Source organism: Sciurus vulgaris, assembly GCF_902686455.1.
Source record: "Sciurus vulgaris genome assembly, chromosome: 5".
Taxonomy (NCBI): Eukaryota; Metazoa; Chordata; class Mammalia; order Rodentia; family Sciuridae; genus Sciurus; species Sciurus vulgaris.
The window spans coordinates 94,119,960-94,140,217 of NC_136465.1; the positions used below are offsets into that span (position 1 = coordinate 94,119,960).

The 20,258-nt window shown below is 40.6% G+C and overlaps 1 protein-coding gene across 2 annotated transcripts in view; it reads right to left on the bottom strand.

Moving 5' to 3' along the window:
• Window positions 1–4,669: 4,669 nt before the first annotated feature.
• ITPR2 (inositol 1,4,5-trisphosphate receptor type 2) overlaps window positions 4,670–20,258 on the bottom strand; it is a 525,070-nt gene continuing 509,481 nt past the window's right edge. For both annotated transcript variants that reach the window (XM_079139251.1, XM_079139250.1), the window contains 2 exons: window positions 7,848–8,009; window positions 4,670–7,175 (listed from right to left, as the gene is read on the bottom strand). In XM_079139251.1, the coding sequence (XP_078995377.1) occupies window positions 7,089–7,175; window positions 7,848–8,009 (249 nt within the window). In that variant the 3' untranslated portion in view covers window positions 4,670–7,088. The remainder of the gene's footprint in view (window positions 7,176–7,847; window positions 8,010–20,258) is intronic.

The window sequence follows — 20,258 nt, forward strand, 5'->3', positions numbered from 1 at the left end:
CTGCTCTTGTCCAGGACACATTTCTCTATGTTGTTGACAGAAATTTCATGCAAACTTCTCTAAAATGTCTTTTTGAATTCAATATAAACTGTGGCTATGATAGTCACTTAATTTACAATTATAGTCATCCTATAAAAATGTAAATAATGTTGGGGAAAACCTGTTTTTAGGAAATGCTAGATAGATTTAAGTCATTAAAACTTTCATTTTAAAAAATATTAATAATATCATTATTAAACTATCAAAGCAATTTTGAAGACTATAAAAACAAGACATATCATATAGCTATTTTATAATGAATATCATTTTTGTGTATTTTGTTGAGAAGCATATTTTTACATAGTTAATAGTCTACATAATTTTGGAGCCATTTTTAAAAACTAACCTTACATGTTCTCCAATATTGCCTGTTTGCATACTTCATTTAGATTTTATAACATTTCATCCTGTGACTGACTTATAAGTTTCTAAATACAACTAAATTGCTGGACATTTGAACTGCATTTGAGTTTGAAATGATATGACAAAATTTTGCATGTACAGTTTCTCTTATTTGATATTATTCTTGGATACATCCTAGAAGTTTTATACTTGGGTCAATTTCTGGTGCCTAATACACATGTCTGTATTAGGTAGGCTAAGTTATGCTGCAGTAACAAGTTAACACATACTCCAATTTCATTTATTTAACAACCAAAAAGAAAAAAAAAAAAACACATATTTCAATAGCTTAACACATGAAAGTTTATTTCTCACTCATCCCTATTCTGTTGCAGGCTCAAGGATCTTCAGGATAGTTCTTTTCAAAGAGAATTTAGACTGGTTCCATCTTGGCTCCATAACTGTGAATTGTATAGGGGCTTTTTGCTGTCTCAGCTTGTCAATTGTACTAGAAGTAACTATGTGTCCCACCCAGTGCTATTAGGTGTTGGGAAGTGTTTCATCTGTGCACTCACTAGGAAAGGGAGCACCACTATTGATGAGCATTAAAGTCTACTCCCGTGGAATGCTTTTGTACTGTGTCTATTTAGCTATACTAGAACTACATTTCCCAGAATGCCCTTACTCATGAGGTTACCCATTAAGTTTGCCCACAGGACATCTTTTCATGAGAACATGAAGTGAAACAGCAGCCACTAAGTTCAGAATAAGCAGGCGACAGATGCCACTGTAGCTCCTGCCTGGTCTCCCGGCTCACCTGTTGAAGTGAGGCAGTAGATGGCCTACAGTCCTTCAGCTCTATCAGATTTCCTACTCCAGCCCTCTGAGTCCTGGGTCAGAAACACATGCAGCTCCAGGAGAATGAAGGCAGCCAGCTCCTTCAATTAGGCCACAGCACTATGGAGTTAGGAGGTGGTTGAAGCTAGATGCGCATCTGTCTACCCTCACGGGTCCCAGTTTTTCCTTGCTCTGCTTTGCATCGTACCCAGCTTTCCACCCTATCTGCCAGACCCACTGACTTGCTGTAGCTTCTGACCTGCTGTCTGATGCAGAAACACCAGCGTTCTATGAAGTTCTTCACCCATTCTTCACCATAACTGCATGATGTTAGACACACAGTTATGGTGAAGATCCCTAAAATAAATCTCTCAGACAATGTTACTCAAAGTGATTCTGATTTTCTGATAAAACCCTACTTTAAAAACATACATGATAAAGCAGTGACTAATTTTAAGGTATTGTGGTCACAGAATTTTTGAGTTATGCTGCTGAGAGGACAGGATCACAAAGCAACACTTGACTCATGTTGAAAGAGAAGAGGAGCAGGTTATAATAAGCAATTGTCCAAAGAGAAAACAAATATAAACATACAACAAAACCAAAGGCAGGAATTAGAGCAGGTGCAGCCTTAGCAGCCTGTGCAAACGGAATACAGGGAGGAAGCTTTGGGAGGAAGTGCTGCAGTGACTGCAGAGGAGATCCTCACCTGCATGCTGGGAGGGGGCCGTGACCTGGAGAGAACTCTGTGCCAAGGACCAGAGATCAAAGGGAACAGGCTAATCTTGGGGGAAAATCCAAAACAATACTGAAGAGTCAGAATTTTTATTAAAGTGAGTCCAACTGAGTTTAACAACTAATCTCTGTTCCTATAACATTTCTACCTGCATGGAGTTCCATCTCCAGGATTCTTTGTTTGCCATGTGACTCCATGTTATGTACCAGCACCTCAGCTGTGGGGGAGGAACAGACTTGCTAAAGCCTGGAGATTTCTGAAAACCAGGCCTCCTGAGATTTCCTCATAACACCCTGGTTGACCAAAGGCAGGGTGACTTGTGGACTTCTGTCACACTGCCCTCCACATGCACACTACCGCCCTTGGTGCCAATCACTCTCACTGGAAGAGGAACTCTGTCTCACTTCCCTGCCCCAATCTTTCTTCTGATTCCAAACAAAACAAATCAGTTCTTGCCACACTGCTTCAAAGAACTGTGGTGCACTGGAAAATACCCATGTGAGCAAAGAAATCTATTCATAGATTGCATGTGATTCATGCCACTCAGGTTGACTTCAGCTGTGGCATGCTTAGTTGTCTTCTGAGGGGAACTGTCATTGGAAGCAGCAGGAAATCTGAGAGGATCAAGGGGCCTGTGCCCACTGAGCTCACACAGGGCATCAGACACAATGTAGATACACCAGTGTGTGCTGGTAAATTGAGGATTTGGCCAACTCCCAACAACCCTGGGTATGTGGGTCCATCTGGATTAGTTCATCAGTGTGACTGGAATCAAAGGCTTTTGTCCCTTATGTCTTGCTATGTAAAATAGCAGTGATAATGCCTTTTTATACCAATGGAGACATTTTGAAACATGGCAAGAAGTGAATAAGGCATTGAATCACACACAAAAAAAATACAAATCCAATTTTATTAATATTAACTTATAAATTACATGGCCTTGACATGTTATATTAGAATCGTGTTTTTTGAGGCAAATATAGTAATCCTCTACTGCAAGGGTGAAAAAAGTCTACTTGGTGATATGAGAACTATTGGCATGATAATTTCATAAATTATTCAAGTCTGTGGAAACATTCCAGTTCAGAGATGGCAACCCAGATTTGCTTTCAGATTTCTCAATTTTCACATGCATTTTAGCTCCCTGCTTGATTCTGATACTGTGTTTTTTTCTACTAAACAGGATAGCTTTATCAATAATTATTTCAGAGCAGCAAATGAGTGACTAGAGGGCTTCAATTGGCCTGAGGCATTTTCTAAAAACTGAAATTGGCTGTCAAATTTTGAAGATGGAGAGCTTAACATGGCCTCCCTACTCCCTAAATATGGTGCACGCCTCACGATTTCCTGCCCTGTAGTGACTTGCTGGCTCCCACGGGCCTCTGTGTCTGTTTAAGATGTCTGCTCCCTCTGTAGTGCATCCTGTCAGGGGTGTCTCAGCATTGTGGAATGGGTCTCTGTTTTAGATATGCTGATTTGTTGTTCAGTGTGGCTTTAAAGCAGCTCTAGGGAATATCCCATCTTACAATTGCTCTTCCACCAAGCACTGTTCATGTTTAAAGGGTTATCTCTTGAGTCTGCAATCTGTTCCATCATTGTGCCTGTGCAATGTTTACTTACTTATGTCCAATCTACAGGGTCCCTAGAGGGTAAGCCCTTTCCTTCCTATTTTCTGTGGTTCCTCCTCCTTTTCCCTACAAATAGTACATGAGGAAACAAAAGTCCCCATCTTAGCTTTCCCACACCAACTCCAAAGATTCCTGCTCATTTGTAGTCCTGGAGGAGAAGTGGCATGGGCCATGATGCATTACTGCTCATAACAGGACAACTGGAAACTAAAAGGACAGCCAAACACTGAGCTGTGAGCTGCAGACATGGGACCAAGCACAGAGTTAGTTCTGATTTGAATGAATGCTGTTCCTGAGACTATCAACAATCTACTAGGAACTAAGTTTTCTTTACTAACAGAAAAAAAAAAAATGTCAATATGCAAGAACATAAGCCCTTTTCTAAGTTGAACTTTTAAGGGTAGAAAATATGATAAATATCTTCATGTATACACTTCATTTTATTAATGTTATAGCCTTAGATGATATAGCATCTCTAATCTAAAATGATATTTTAATTTAGAAGATGTATTCTTGATTCTCAGAATGTAGCACACAGGGGAACAAAACCCTTTTGAAATTAAAAATGTTATTCAGCAGAAACTGAGACTTTTAAACCCATATGGATTTTAATACCAAATATTATAAAGCTCCCCTACCATCAAAGCAAAGATGATTGTATTTATCTTAATAACACTATATAAATATGAGCATGTTGATGATACTCACCTGGCAAAATGTTGTAGCTGCATTAACAAACTTATGCATAACAAAGAAAGTCCTACAAGTTACCAAGTTTCTTTATTATTATTTTTTTGTTCATGAATTTAGTGTTCTGGAAAGTGCCTTTTTGGTTTGCTATTATTATTTTGCTTTATAACCCCAAAGCATTTAGACGAAAGAAAGAAAGAAAGAAAGAAAGAAAGAAAGAAAGAAAGAAAGAAAGAAAGAAAGAAAGAAAGAAAGAAAGAAAGAAAGAAAGAAAGGAGGGAGGGAGGGAGGGAGGGAGGGAGGGAGGGAAAGAAAGAAAGAAAGAAAGAAAGAAAGAAAGAAAGAAAGAAAGAAAGAAAGAAAGAAAGAAAGAAAAGAAAGAAAGAAAGGCAGGCATTAAAATACAACTGAGAAATTTTAAAATTTGGATGAAATGAGAGTCTTGTAGCTGTACTACAAAACTCATTTTGGGGTATTTCCCATGGGAGAAAATATACCATGAAACAATGAGCTGCCTACACAATGGCTGGAGATGTTCGGTCATTTCCAGGTAGCAGTTTGGGGCCAATAACTTATTCACTCTAGAATGAACAATTGCAGTGCCAGGAAAGACCAGATAGTTTGTCATCTGAAAGAAAGGTTGCTCACATCCGTACCAATTAATTGATTCTCTTGACTTTCCATTCAGACATCAGAAATATTTTGTGCTGAAAGAGACAGCTTTCTATATTGGAATATGTTCAATATTTGCCTCTGCTCTCTTCTTTTCCTTCCCCATAAAACTCTGCCTAATTCAATATTTTAAAGTACACTTTTTACTAAATACTGTCAATTATGAAAATGACCTTGAATTTTTAAAATAACTATTTTGGTCTAATTTTGATAAAGCCATATAAAAAAATATATGATATAGTTTTTAAAAAAAATTTAAGTCATTGATGGACCTTTATTTTATTTACTTATATGCAGTGCTGAGTATTGAGCCCAGTGCCTTACACATGCTAGGCAAGTGTTCTTCTATTGAGTCACAATCCCAGCCCCTGATATAAAGTTTGAATAAAGAATTAAGGTTAACTGCATAACAGCTAAATTTCTTCTCTATTTAGTGAATGGCCACTAGGTTCAAAGGTAGTGCTGCAAGTCAATACATCACAATTTTTTAGCATTTTTTGGTCACAGATGTTAGGGTCCTTCAGCTACTGGTCAAGAAAAATACTATCACACTAGAGTAAGGAAGGCTTAGTTTGGGGTGGTCGTGGGTGGGAGGTGGTGCCAGTAGATTTGGCTCAAAAATGTGTTGCTCTGGGCTCTAACAGCTGTATTCCAAGTCTATGTTTTATAACAGTGTGTGGAAGAAGGATTGTTTCTAGTTTCCCTTGTGTTCTATACAGATCATGCTTTGAGATTTTTAGGAGCCAACAGCTAAAACTATGTGAGAAAAATTCAAAAGCTTTAAAACTGTCATGGCAACCCCTTTGGCCCTTTAACCTTGGTGGTAATAACCAAAAGTTTAAAGGCACTAGAGGCCAGAGGACCCACTTGCAAAGCCTCTTTCAGAGTCTAGTGTCAGGGGCCTTCAGTGCCTTGTCACATAGCAGTTCTCCTAATATTTTCATTATCTGTAATCTGCTTTAATGTTCCAAATGTATAACCTCTAAAAATAATCTGACCATGCCAGGTTATTTTGTCCCTCAACAAACTCTGATTGCATGGTTTAACATAAAAACAATTTGGGGAAGAGATTATTATCTTTGTACATTTTGAAAAAACCCTTACTCTTACAGTTTTAAACATGCAATTGAAATGCTGTATTTTCTTGAGTATTTAATCAATTTCTTGGATTCTCCCTTTTAACTGCAGGAACAGGATAAACAGAAACACTCAGTTCCTGGAGCATGACAAACACAAATCAAATTGCTTTCACTCCATGTTTATAAAAGCCAAGGCCACCATCATAAGTTTCTCCCTATTTCCTGTCACCTTTAAATATTTTCATTTATTAAAAGCAGTATATTTTAATAGCATATATATGTTCTCAAAAAATTCTTCCCTGGGGCTTGCTGTCAGGCTTTTCTTCCCCAAGCCTTTTGCAATCTTAGCCTATTATGACTTAAAATGTGTTCTTAACAAGTTATACGAAAGCCTCCTTTTGGGCTGCACATCGACAAAGCCCATCTGAAGCCTGGAGAAAGCAACCGCATTCCAGCTATGTGGTCAGCAGGCGGGTCTACGCTCCAAAGCACACGTTTCAGCTGCGCATCCATCAGGTTTCATGTTATAAAGAAACTGCCCAGGGACAGCTATGGTTTGGAAGCATCCACAAGTTCCTTTCCAACTCTCATTTTTAATCTTTTCAGCTATTTTCTTTAGTAAAATTAGCCAACAAAGTATGACTTCCTGTATCCTTGACCTATGTGCCACAATTAAAAGAAAGAAATGCCAACCAGCCCTGAGGGAGGTTAGAGTAGCACTGAGGACAAAACCAAGCCTTAGGGATTTACCAGAAGGTGGTTCTCACTGCCCAGGTCTCTCCCGGCTCTGCCTCTCCCTACCCTCTCCAGCCCTGTGAGGAAGTTCACGTTGCTCTGAGAATGTGCAATGTGTGCTTTCGAGTTGCTGCTTTTTAGCTTGGGTCTTCTCAGCCATGCAAACACAGTTACAGATTGTTCTGGGAGCTAAACCACTCAACATCTTGGCACTTGGTTGTTTTTAACTTTTCAACAATAGGCACTGTTCACTCCCCTCCATCTCAGTCCTTTATTCACTGATCAGGCAGGACACTGATGAAAGGCTAGTCACGGCTTCCCCCCATGGTATCAGTGTGGTGGCATGTGATGATTCACATGGGGTGTGTTTGATCCGAGGAAGCCCAGCCTCTGCTTATTCTTCCTTTGTTCTGTCATCTGGGGAGAGAGAGAGTGTGTTCAGCTGATTCTCACTCTTCCCCAGTGCCGATGGGCACAGACATTCTGCATCAATGTTTCCCAAGTACCTACAATCTGGCATCATATAGAATATATTTATCAAAACAAGAGAACATTTTTTAAAAATGTGGATTTCCATAAACAGAAAAGAGCAGACCCTTCTCTGTGGTTAAGAAACAGGAACCACGGTTCTTTTGAAACACATCTTGCTTTCCACTTAGTTACCACCATCACCACAGTCATTTTAATAGCTAGCATGGTCACTACTGATGGTGTTTTTTATGAATGCTAACAATGTTGTATGATAAAGGGGTAGATCATAGCTTTGTGGTGGTTACTAATAATGATTTGCCATTCTGATGAGTATAGTAATTGTAAGCCTGGCAGAAAATACGATCTATCAAAAAATGCAAAGGTGTCCTTGTATGTTGGAATTTGTTCCTTCCCCCACTCCACAGAAGGAGAAATGTCACACATGGGGGCTGAGTGGGAGTCCCTGCGTGCTGAGATATGGTTTTAGAGCAAAACATGGGGTTTCTTTATTGGAGTTCACAATCCTGAGGCCAGCCTGGCTCCCACATCTCTGGGTCTCCCCAGATTTGATGTGGGAATGGCTCCAGCCCCCAGCTCCACCTCCAGGGGCACACTTACCTGCTCCTTGAGCTCTGCCAGCTGACCCGACAGCTGTTTGACCAGACTCATGGTTGATTCTAGCTTTTCCTGCAGGTTCCGAATCTCATTTTGCTCACTGTCACCTTCATTGCTAACGAGGGACATGGCTCGCATCCGAGGAAACCAGTCCAAGTTCTTCTCCTAAAAGCAAAGTAAAGGTGCAAGAACAAAGGATAAGTACAGAAGGGAGGCTGAAGTCCTACAAGGAATGTTTATAGGTGTTCATTATTATTAATAGTTAAACCAAGGTCTTCTGGCATTCACACCAAAAGGGACCCTTCTAGCCAGGGGTGGAGGGGGCTGAAGGAGGAAATGAAGTGGGGGGTTAGCCATTGGTCTTTATGAGCTGGGGGAAGATCTTCAAAATTGAAACAAACTTGCTAGGGGCTTGCAGGGAGATTCCAGATGAAGTACTTAGGATAGCACCATGCACCCTGTGGGCATTCAGTGAGTCTTGCTGAGATGGGGACTGGAGGCTGGGGAGAGGACAACTACTGTGTGTGGGTCTAGCAGAGTCATGAGCTGTTTCTCTTTTCCCCTGGAGAGAAAGGGGTGGTAGAACAGGAGGGTGGTAAAAGCACGGTTTCAGTTCCGGCTGTCCACGCTGGTCCCCTCCCACTTCCGCTGTTGAGGTCCCTCGTCAGCTCTGTGGCCTCTAAGCTCTACTCAGGGAAGAGGGGAGTAGGAGGGCATGGCATAGGGTCACTCTGTATGCTCCCTGCTATCCCTCTATGATAGTGGGTTCAGAGTTAAGACTTCTCCAGACAGTGATAGCTGGTACCACTTCTGTATTTCTAGGTGGTAGACACCGAGCTGTCTAAAAAATTGAATTGCCTAACTACACAGAATCACTGTGCATTATTTAGATTACATTTTTCAATCTTCAAAAAACTCTACAAAGCAAATCATATTGTCCTCCATTTTACAGACAAGGAAACAAAAAGATCCAACATGACAATAACCCTGTCACAAGCTAGTGAATGGCAGGGCAGAACTGGGATTTGAAGCCTCTGAGCCATTGATTGGGTGTGCCAGTCTATCTCCACCTGCCCACCTATTTGTCTAAGTCACCTTCTAGCAACATCCCCAGAAGTTGGCTTTTTGCTTAAGATTCTTTCTTCTCCAAAAAAGTTCACTGAAGGGGTTGTGGAAACCTCTGTCTGGAGAATCCCAAGCGGGAGGGTTACTGAGCACCCACCTTCCCTAAGGTGGAAAGACTGCACTGTGCTGTGGTCTCCACCATCTTACCTGGCCCTTGAATTGGTTTTCTGTTGTTGCTGGTTGGGGAACAAGTTCTTTTTAGTTCCCTACTGCCAATGGCAGTGAAAGGGGCTCATAAAGGATTAAAGATAAAACACATTGAAGAGTTTTAAACTGCATTTAAACAGCTGTAGTTAATTAGCATTTCAAAGGCGAACAGTCACTTCCTCTGAAGTGCAGAGTGACAGATTCATTCATTTAATCAATCCTTCAACATCTATTGTCAGGTTTCAGGGATGAAAGTCAGATAAGAGTGAGTGTGTGTGTGCTCCCAAGGGGCTTAGGGCTTAGGTTGGTCCTCCACAAAGAGTGGACTGCACACAGTGTCTGTCAAAATCCCCTGGGGTTGCTTGTTAAAATTGCAGATCCCAACCCCATCACCTCTTACCAAATCAGAACCTCAGGGGATGTGCGTGATTCTTATTCTGATGTCATTAAGTGTAAGAACTCTGGTCTACAGAGACAGAAAAGATAAATGAGTATTGTGGGGCAGTGGCAGGACAGGGAGATGGAGTGAACAGGAAAAATCTGAAATAGCAGTTTGGAAAAAATAGCAGCGGAAACCAAGTCAGGACCCTTTAAATGCTTGCAGGGTGGTGTACACGGTCCAGCCAGGTGGGAGACCATGCCTTGGAATGACTGCAGCAAAGGTCCTTGTTCACCAACAGTGCAGGTAAATGTGCAAATAAGTAGAGGGCCAGATTGACACAGGACCTTGTGTCTCCCAGGGACGGGCGTCCGGAAGATACAGGTGTAGAGAAGCTAGGAATGTCAGCAAAGTGGTGGCTAGGATGAAAAGCATTAATGTGTGGACTGGCAAGAAAGATGGAGAGGAAAAAAATGATCATAATTCCTATGATCGTGTGTTTCTTCTAAGAATCCAATGACCTTAGGTTCTATTATCTATCTAGTGTCTATACTATCTGTGATGCTACCAATCATCTCAATTTTACAAATGAAGAACCTGAGGCTAGAAGGGGAACAGCAGGATCCCAGCTCAGATCTGTGCATTCTGTTTTGTTGGTAGGACACAAGATAGTGCACAGAAAATGGAATAAATATATGATTTTGAAGGTAGGACAATTTTGGGAAATGAAAACTCTGGGGTGAGAATGCCTTAAATCATGGGTACTGCCTAACTTGGGATGTCAGCGTTGGTGGGTAGAGTTTTAGCTGGGGAAAACAAAAAATTTCCGGCTATGGGAGTGGGGTGATGGTTGTGCTACAGTGTGAATGGACTCAACACCATAAAGCTACTCTTAAAATGATCCAAATGACAAATTTTATTATGTATATTTTACCACAATAAAAAAAAAATCACAGAATTTGCAGAGGCCAATTTTTTTGGATGAAATGTGCACGCAGCCCCTGAAGTCACCCTGAAGATCAGTGACTGGGTGGATGAGGAGGCTGTGGGCCAGCAAGGGCCAACATCTGTGACGAATGCGCAGAAGTGACCTGAGGTGCTAGAAGACAGTGAAGGGTGTGACTAAAAACATGGCCTGTACTGGAGGTTGAAGGTGTGATGATTTCTTGATGACAAGGAGCTCAGAATTTGCGAACCTTTTCTAGGGCTCTTAGTACTGAGTGTTGGGAAAATAGGCAGCTGCCGCCTCCAGAGGGCTGAACGAGAGGCTCCTCCTGGGACAAGGAGGTAGCACTGTGGGAAGAGAAGAATGATCGATGAGGATGGGGATTCCAGAGGGCCTCTTGGAGCAGAGGATTTGAGAGCACCAAATGGCTGGGCTTGGAATAAAGAGGTACTAGGTGACATGTGACGCCCACAGTGAGGGACATGAAAACATCAACTTTCAGAAAGTTTCAAAAGACACAAAGTATTGTTCTAAACCTCAGCAGACTGTCACTCTGCTAGAGAACACAGGTGAAAATGTGAGACGGCCTCTGAAGAAACACTACTGCAGCACTGGGGGCCGGGATCAGCCAAGTCCACTGCCTCTTGCTTTTGAGGAAACAATGGCAGATCTCAGTGGACCACTGTCAGAGCTATTTGGGCCACGGGGCTTCCATTCTCTACACAGTTCTGCTTCTCTGTTTGTTTCTTTCTTCATCCATTCGTTTAGTAATTCTTACTGGGGATTTCTATGTCTGTGCTAGGCGCTGAGAAAATAGCAGAAGGCAAAACCCAGCACAATTCATATGCTCTTTAAAATTTACGGTTTGGGTGGGTGGAGAGTAAAACTTCAATCAAGGTATAACAAAAATAAAGACAAGCCGTGCTTAAGTGCTAGGCAGGAAAGTTACACGGTTTTGTCCTTTCTCTCAGTTACTAAAATGCATTCTCTCTTTTAACCTTTCTTTGGTTTTCCCAGTCTTTCTTTCTTTAGCTTTTTAATATGTATATTGTTTCATTCCTTCCTCCCCTTGCATATCAACTGATAATAACCCAAAATGCAAATATAATATTCAATATTTTTTTCGCTATGAAAGTAACATTTTAGGGTGCATTTCTTAAGTTTTGAGACACCCAAGTTAAATGCTTTATACCTCTTACCATAATGGAGAAAAACAATATTGATTTTTTTGTCCTTTTAAGACAAACAGTCTTTCAAAAATCAATTTTGCAACTTTTCTTCAAAATGAATGCAGAAAATATATTCTTTTCACCAAAATTAACTCCTAACACAGCAGTGTTCTTAGAATAAAATGTGGTATATATATTTTTAACAAAAGTAGTTCCAATTAAGCACTCAGGAACTCCTCTCTCTGCTCTACTGTTTTTCATGGAAGCCTCCATCCTGAGATGGAGAGAAAGGTGAGCCTCAGACCTCAGCTTAAGCCGGAACCACGGGACCCACACACAGAGCAGTGACTAGCTCTCAGGACACCACTCCCTCACCAGGTCCACGTGTAACACGCTCACTGTCTAACAGAGCTGTGGAGTTGATTTGCTCTTCCTCATTTACTCCTATATGCTATGTACATCTTGTGATCATGCACATGATTATTAGATTCCCATGTTGACTCTGCTTAGTCAATATTAAATCATTTCCTTACACCAGGAATGAAAATATTTGACCACAGGATAGCATAGAATCAGGGAAGCTGTGGATTAACTATTAGAATCTGAGGCTACAATGTAAGATCTTAATAACTTGGTGAGTGTAAATTCAGACCTTCCAGAGATTTCAAAAATGCAAAGCTCAGAGATGGACCCAGTCATATCTCTGAGACGTCACATGCCAACCACACCCCTCTTGCTGTCTCCAAATTCTAATAATAATGTACCTTTCTGGATGACAGGAAGACCAACGGGTAGAGAGACGTAAATCTTTTAAATAGTCCTTTCAACATTAGATTGTCCTATTAAAAATCTGTAGTTACTCAATAAAAATGATTACATTTTTAGTGGCAATCAAAGATTATCTGTGCTATTTTCATATTTGGTCCTCAAATATGGTATTTCATTTGTGGGAAAGAGGTAATGTGGTACAATGGACAGAGCACTGATTTAGGAGTCAGGACGTGGGGGTTTGGACTTTATCTTAGCCCCAGCAATATGACATAGAGGTGGAAGGTCTTATCTCTGAGTCTGTTTCCTCATCCGTAAAGCCAGAATGTTACCCTAGGTGGTGTCTGTGTCTGAATACAAGGAAAGTTTAAAAGCCAAACTGCTGAGAGGAACTTCCAGCTTGCCAACTAAGCAAATAGAAACAGGGCTTTAGGCTAGAAGCAACCTTGAAACCACACAGCCAGGCCCAGCATCTTGTGAATGCCGGGCCAACAGTCTAGAAAGTTTGGTTTCCTTGAGGTCTCACAATACAATAATGGCAGATGTCCCTGCACTTGTTCCACTTCTGGACAAGTTCTGCCACATTATATAATGGAATACCTCTTACATAACCCTGTCCCTCTTGGTACCTAATTGACCACAGGTTCAAGAAAATATAAAGAGCATGATCATTTTCCTCCACATCAGAATGAGATTGAGGAGTAAATGAGATTGATTTGGGGAGGCCAGACATTGGAGACACTCACCTCTATCTCTTCAGCTCTATTAACTACATGTTAATAGATGTCTGTAGGTAAGCTAAAGAGAAAGCAAGAACTCTATCCCATACCACAGTAACAGATCCCCAAGGCACTGTAGCCATGCTATGACCAATACCACAATTCTTTAAAGTTGGGACTGTTACCATCCTGCTTTACAGAAGATGGCACTGAGACAAGAGGAGGATTATTTACCTGCCCAATGCCTCATAGGTGATGTATGTGGCTAAGCCTGGCTCTGGCCTCCACCCTATTCAACTGGAAATCTTGTGGTCCTTTGACTGCATTAGACTATTCTGTATGTCTAATGGTGATGTCAGGTTTAGTTCTGAATTTGATGAAGAAAACAGACTGGGAAGTCTGCAAACAGAAACTACTATAAATTACACCTCCTTGATTACTTTTTCTGGGATATGCTAAAGGCTTATTTATTGAAAATCAGAAACACAAACCACTGAAGCATTGTATCACAGATGCATCGGTAGGTACCAATGGAAAGTGTCAACACTCCACGTTCACTGAGATTTTGCAGAGCATTCGCTATATACAACTGACAAGAGGTCACAGGTTGAGTGTGCCATGTATTGCAATGGAATATCAATAAACCATTTAATATACACTTTCACCTCTGCTTCCAGACTTTATTGCTACACTCAGATTTGCTACCACAAGATCATTTCCTAAGGTCTTTCTTGGTTACCATCCTCTCCTAAGCTTTCTGTTTATATTGCATTTTCCATTCTAAAACTCATTTGCAAAGCCTCCTAGGCTGAAGAGCATAACCATTTCCCCAAAGCCTCAGCATGACCTACTGCATTTTTCTCTTTGCACTTCTGCTCTGGAGATGTCAGCAGAAATGGCTCTCAAAAGTAACACCAGCAATGCAACTATTACCTACTTACAGGAAGGTCCCTGAGGGAAAGACACCATTCCTGCTTTCCTGGAACTTCAGACATAGGAAAACAGGATGGAACGTTGTTTCTTTTGAAGATGAAGTGACTGTTTTAGTTAAGGGGGGATGCCTCATGTACCCCATCCCAGTCTCTGTTCAATTTCACTAAGGGCCTGGAGGGCTTCTCGCCCTTGTGAAAATAGGGTGGCCTTGAGGGCGGGTCAGGCATTAACTCAAAAAAATAAGGGACACCCACGACATTGCTATCTGATTTCCTATCCAGTTCCCAATGAATGCCCCACGTGTAGACTGTAAGTACTGCTTGAAGCGAGTCAGAAAAAAAAAAGGCACCTCTCTCAGGGGCTCAGATACAAGCCCCTTGGTTCATGGGAAGGAAGGATGGGCTGAAAAAAAAATATACATTTATTTGACAAAAGTCAGGGACTGCAGGTGAGAGGGGAAGGATCCAGCTGTATTCTTGAAAATTAAAACACCATTTCTAGATAGACAATAAATGAAACCCTTGGCAATTTATTCTAAAAAGAGGTAGGGAAGAACAGCCAATTTTGTTCTAGAAAAACAACACATTAAGGACTAGAAGATTCATTTCCCAGCATTTATTTCCTTCTGCATCTTGCTCTTTATTCTATACCTTCATCTCCCTGCATCAGTTTTCCAGAAATGGGTAGGATCCTGCAAATTTGAATTACCAAATTTATTAGTACTGAGAAATTTGGGATGGGTAAATTATCTAAAACAAGGCTGTATTGAAAGATTTTGTAAACCAATAAACCCCTCTGGAGTGTTAGCATGATACTCTGACATATTTTAAAAATCTAAATGTTCATGTTTTGTGCATATACAAATATGGCATAATGAATTCCACTATTATGCATCATTATAATGCACCAATAAAAATCAATGTTCAAATACCATGTTTACATTATGTATGTGTTGTGTTTTGGACCTTATATAAGTGCTGCACAGAAAGTATCCTTGGACAGCTGGAGCAAGGTGTACAGTGGCTGGGACCCTTGCCTGTGGGCAGCATATGGCACCTAAGAAATGTTAGTGTCATTTGCTGGGTCTGGCCTGTTCCCCTTTCCAAGGTGCCACCTCCAGTGTGCTGCCCTGGGAGCCCCACAGGGCAAGACCTGTTTCATCTAGTCACTACTTCCAAAACAGAGGGAAAAACATGTCCAGTCAAAGTGTCAGTGGAGGAGAGTTCCAGGATGAAAACAACCTAACAGGACTATTGATCTCAGCAAGGCCCAGGTTTAGAATCAGAGAGTTGCCACTGAAGGGCCTGGGAGACAGTCATGTTCCTAGCCCCCTTGCTTTGTACTCTGAGCAGCCATGGTGGGAGGCAGACAATTTCCATTCCTAGCAAGGACAGGGTCACACACCATGTTGTGTGTGCCCCTGCAGGAGGAGTAGAAGCATGAAGTCTTCTCTCTCTGCTGGCCTTCTGACTGTAGGAGGACCAGAGCAAGTGAGCGAGGGCCCTGCTATGGCTGAATATTTGCTCCCCCCAAACTCACATCCATTCTCTGGTAAGTTTTTAAAGCAGCACAAAACAGACTAAGAAACACACTCAGCTGAAAAGACTAAGTAGTTCAACAAACACTGGAAAATAAAGTTATGGGATCAAAGGAGAGAGCTGGGTTCTGGAGTTTCAAGGATTGATTAGTCAAATTCCTGCCTTTAGAATGTATTAGGACTGGCAGGGAAGTGGGCACTGGTAAAGACTATGACAATGGGGACTGCAGCCTCCTAGAACAGACATCTGAGGGAGTTTATATTTTAATGGCAGGGGAATACAGGGTGTGGAAATGACAATAAAATGAACAAAAATAAAATAATTTCAGATAAAAAGAAATACAAATGACAAAATTGGTGGTTTGAAAGATCATCTTGGGAGGAGAGGGATTATTCTAGATTGGGCAGGCCATAAAGGTTGTTTTAGGGAAGTGATGCTTGACTGATAAGAAGGAGATAGCTCTTCCCAGACTGGAGGGACAGAGCTTCAGTCAAAGGCAGTAGTAAAAGTAGCAATATACAGACCTCCAGGCAGAGAACAATGTTGGCATTTTGAAAGAACAGAAAGAAGACCGTGGAACTGGAGAGTGGTAACAAATGAGACAGAGGGGACAGCAAGAGATAAGGTACCAGAAGTGAAGAGACTCAGTTATGGAAAGTCCTATAAACAGCACGATCCATAGCAAGGCCTTCAACAACAACAACAAAAAAAAAATGGCAGATTTTGGTTTATAGCAAAAATGCACATACATATCCACACACACATCCATCCCCATGTACACCCATTCATAGACAGAAATAATAAAACTGAACACCTTGGCTGTTGTAAGCAGAATGGACAATGGCAGAGACTCCCACTCATGTAGGCATGGATGACAGCTTCGGCAAGGGGCAAAAGGAAGTGTGATCCTCATGTCAGCTCTAGAAACTGTGAAGTCCCCTTGAAGTGCTTGGAAATGCATGCCTGCCATCCACCATCTCCTTCTGGAGAAGGCTGTATTCACAGAGCTTAAGACATCTGGTTAACATGATTAATGTGATCAGACAGACTGCACAATCAGCCCTTAAAATGGATTATTGGGCCAGAACCACGCAACTGTTCTCCCAGAGTAGAGAAGTGGATAGTGCCATTTGCAAGTGCCAATTGTGCTCATCTCTTCCTAACTCTGCATTCATCAACGCCATGCTGCTACCTGGAAATCAACTATGGTGGAAGTATTTACACAAGGGAAATAGGCAGATGTTATACCAGCGTTGTCCAGATTCTACTGGCACTGGTTGTTGAGACTTAACTAGCACAGCATGAATGATACCTCTTATTAGTAGAGAGGGAGGAAGCCATAAAGACATTTAGATTAAATCACTGACCCAAACCACACATCAGAAGAACACAGCAGGACCAGAACAACAGAGGTCTAGTACACCAAAGACACACTGATCTTAAGTCTTTCAACCTTCCTATGTATTGCCACTTGAATTTTTAGTTTGTTGGATTCATAGTTTAATAATATCTGTGTTGTTCAGTTTTTTTGAATTTACATATGTGTTTTGGGTATCATGGTCCTTGTTATGACAATAAAGAGTCTGTTTATATCAAGATCACCTTGCTTTTCAAAATCCTCAAAAGTCAATAACAACATAAAAAGGACAATTATCTTTCAGATACCAGTTTAGAAAGTGCTGAATGGTCAACTCTGGTTCCAGACTCAGGGTAGCTGAGAGAAAAAGCAGATCTGAATCTTTTGGTTAGGCTCTTACTAAGGGATCTGCTCAAACTGTACAGGAAAGTGTGTCTGGATCCACTTGCTTGTCTTCTAAAGTCAACCAGAAGGGAGGACTTTGTATTTCCAAATCATGCTGAAGTGCAAAGAACAAAACCATTTTTGTGTTTTGATCATAAACAATAGTAATTTGGCTCAGTAATTGTGTCAGTTTATCCACAACTTAATCAATTTCTTCCTAAAGTGCAAATCAAAATTGCTTTTATGCAAGTCCTAACTCTTTGACAGGCTTTCACTAGATTTCTCAAATATAATCATTATATTTATCTTTAATGTATATTACTTATTAGGAGGAGAATTAGGAAAAATATGTCCATGTGCAAAACTCAAGGAAAATTAGATACTATATATATAAATGTCTACATAGAAAATATTACACCTAAGAACTTAGAGAACAAACACTTCCAGAAATCTCTTAACTCCAGAGCCAAATGCCACAACAAAAATGGAATTAAAAATCTGTTTTAGTTAATGCATCTGTTACTTTTTGAAATTCAATGCATATTTCTACATTTATCTCACACAAAGAAATGGGTAAATCTGCTTAAAGGCAACTGAAATTCCTTCTTTGTGAAAATGAAGAATGTTATTTTATCCTTTGAGAACTATTCAATGAATAGTCACCAAACCTTAAAATCACAGGGAATAGCTCAAAGAAGGGCTGCCACATGACGATCATCACAGAGCATTGACCAGCTGCCATTTGATTGTGCTGTGTTTGCAGCTGACCAGCTAGTATACAATAATAAGTAATAAAATAAGAAATGACATTAAGTTATTCTATCTAGTATTTATTTGACACACAGCTGGAACTGAACCCGGGGGCATTGTGTATGCTAGGCTAACACTCTTACCACTGAGCTACAACTCCAGCCTCTGTTTGTTTTATTTTGGCTTTACAGTCTATCCTTAAGTCTTTCCCCACATCTTCAAAATACTGCCCAACAGCAGTTGGTAGTTCTCAAAAGTGTGTTTCCCTGACCAGCTGCATCAGTATCACCTGAGAAATGGCAAGAAACGCTAAATCTTGGAACTTACCCCAAATCTACAGAATCAGAAATTCAGTTCACCGCTAAGTGATTGTGATGCATGCTCAAGATTGAGAACAAACATGATAGATAACTCAAGATCTAACCAGGAATTTCTTAACATCATATCCATTGGATGGACCACAAAACAATTCTTAATCATACTCATGTTACATGTTGATAGGGTAATCATACAATTTATTGGCTAAATTGATACGCATTACAACATGAGAAGAGTGTTTTTAATAGGTATGCAGTAACTGGGAGGGGTCCAGTCAAAAGAATGGTTCCTCTGGGTTCCACTAAAACCTAAACCATCATTTACAAGATCTGAACCAACTGGTAAGACAACAAAATAATTCTGTTACCATATTTGGGCAACCTGTCCAGATTATAAAGTCCTGTTTATATGTAAAATTGTGAGAGGATAATCCTCATATTACCCATGAGAAAGTTATAAGCATTTGGATCACTGGCAAAATGCCCATTAAGAAATGAGTTTTAATACAGTTCTCAAGGCAGTGGTCCATACTTGCCACTTCAGTTCCATTAGCATCCATTCTCTTTTTCACTGTTATAAAATAGATACCTACTGATATTTCCCTGAAATGTCTTTGATTCCCATGACTTTCTTTTGGAAACATCACATCGTTTCCCTCCAACTTTCATCCCTGACTTCACTGCTAGTCTCTGACATGTTCCAAAAGTCTACTGCCAAAGAGCTGGAAGATGCTCATGATAAAATCCTTGAGTGCCTCTTTCATGGTTACCACAACAAAATAAATTCAAAGTTGGATCAAGATGATATATTGGATTATACCAAAGAGATCTTACACACAGACCAAAATTTCCAATTTGCATCAAACACCTAAGAATTCTTCACTGGATTCTGCAAATAGGGCAAGTAGGGCTTGAGGGATGCTGAATAAAAATCTGAATTGAATCCAAACCAATACACTCTTCTGCCATGGGGCAGTCAGTTGTGATTCAAAATGGGATTGAACTCTTAAGTTAGAGTACCACTTTGCAGAGGATGATGGTGACCACAGACTGGCTGGCTCTGGGACTTGGACTTGCTACAGCAGGGTACACAGTTTAAAAAGAATTTCTCCACAGTCATTAATGAATTGACAGCTGGCTATATGGGTCCACAGACCACAGGGTACTGAACGGAGAGAGCCCAGCAGCTGTAGGTGTCAACAGACAACTCTGCCAAGCAGCTGTCACATGATACTAAACAACGAGGTAATTTCAAGTATGATGAACAAGAGGAACTTTGAATGATGAAGCCCAGCTATGGACTTCCCAGGACGCAAGTAAAATCAAAAGAAGAATATGGTAAATTGCAATTCCAGAGACTGGTGGTTCTCTTTGAATAATGACCTCTGGCTGATTATAATTATAACATGCCTCATCACAAAAGACACAAAGTTTTGATGAACAGGAATTATAGCCATAAGCTATAGAAGAGTTTGTCACAAAAGCAACATTAAAATAACCATTGATTATGCAGTAGGTGCTGTATTTCTAAATATTGTGCAGTTTCACAAATTTCCCAACTTTATGGTGAGGCTACTCAGGGTTTATGGATTTTGCCCACTTCTCTATTTTTGAAACATTTTACTGATTATTCATTTTTATGGACTATCCATCTAATAGAAGACTTTTAAAAATTTAAACATATACAGAAGCAATTCCTACGTGTAAAACTTGTTTCCAACACATGATGGAGTCAGTTGGATGAAATCATGTAAGGCCTTGTGATGACCAGCTGCTGTATACAGGTGCTCTGTGCTGACACTGCCCTGAGACATGATACTGATCAACTCTCAAGTTGCTCCTGAATCTGAAGTGGATCTGCATTACTTGGACTGTACATACA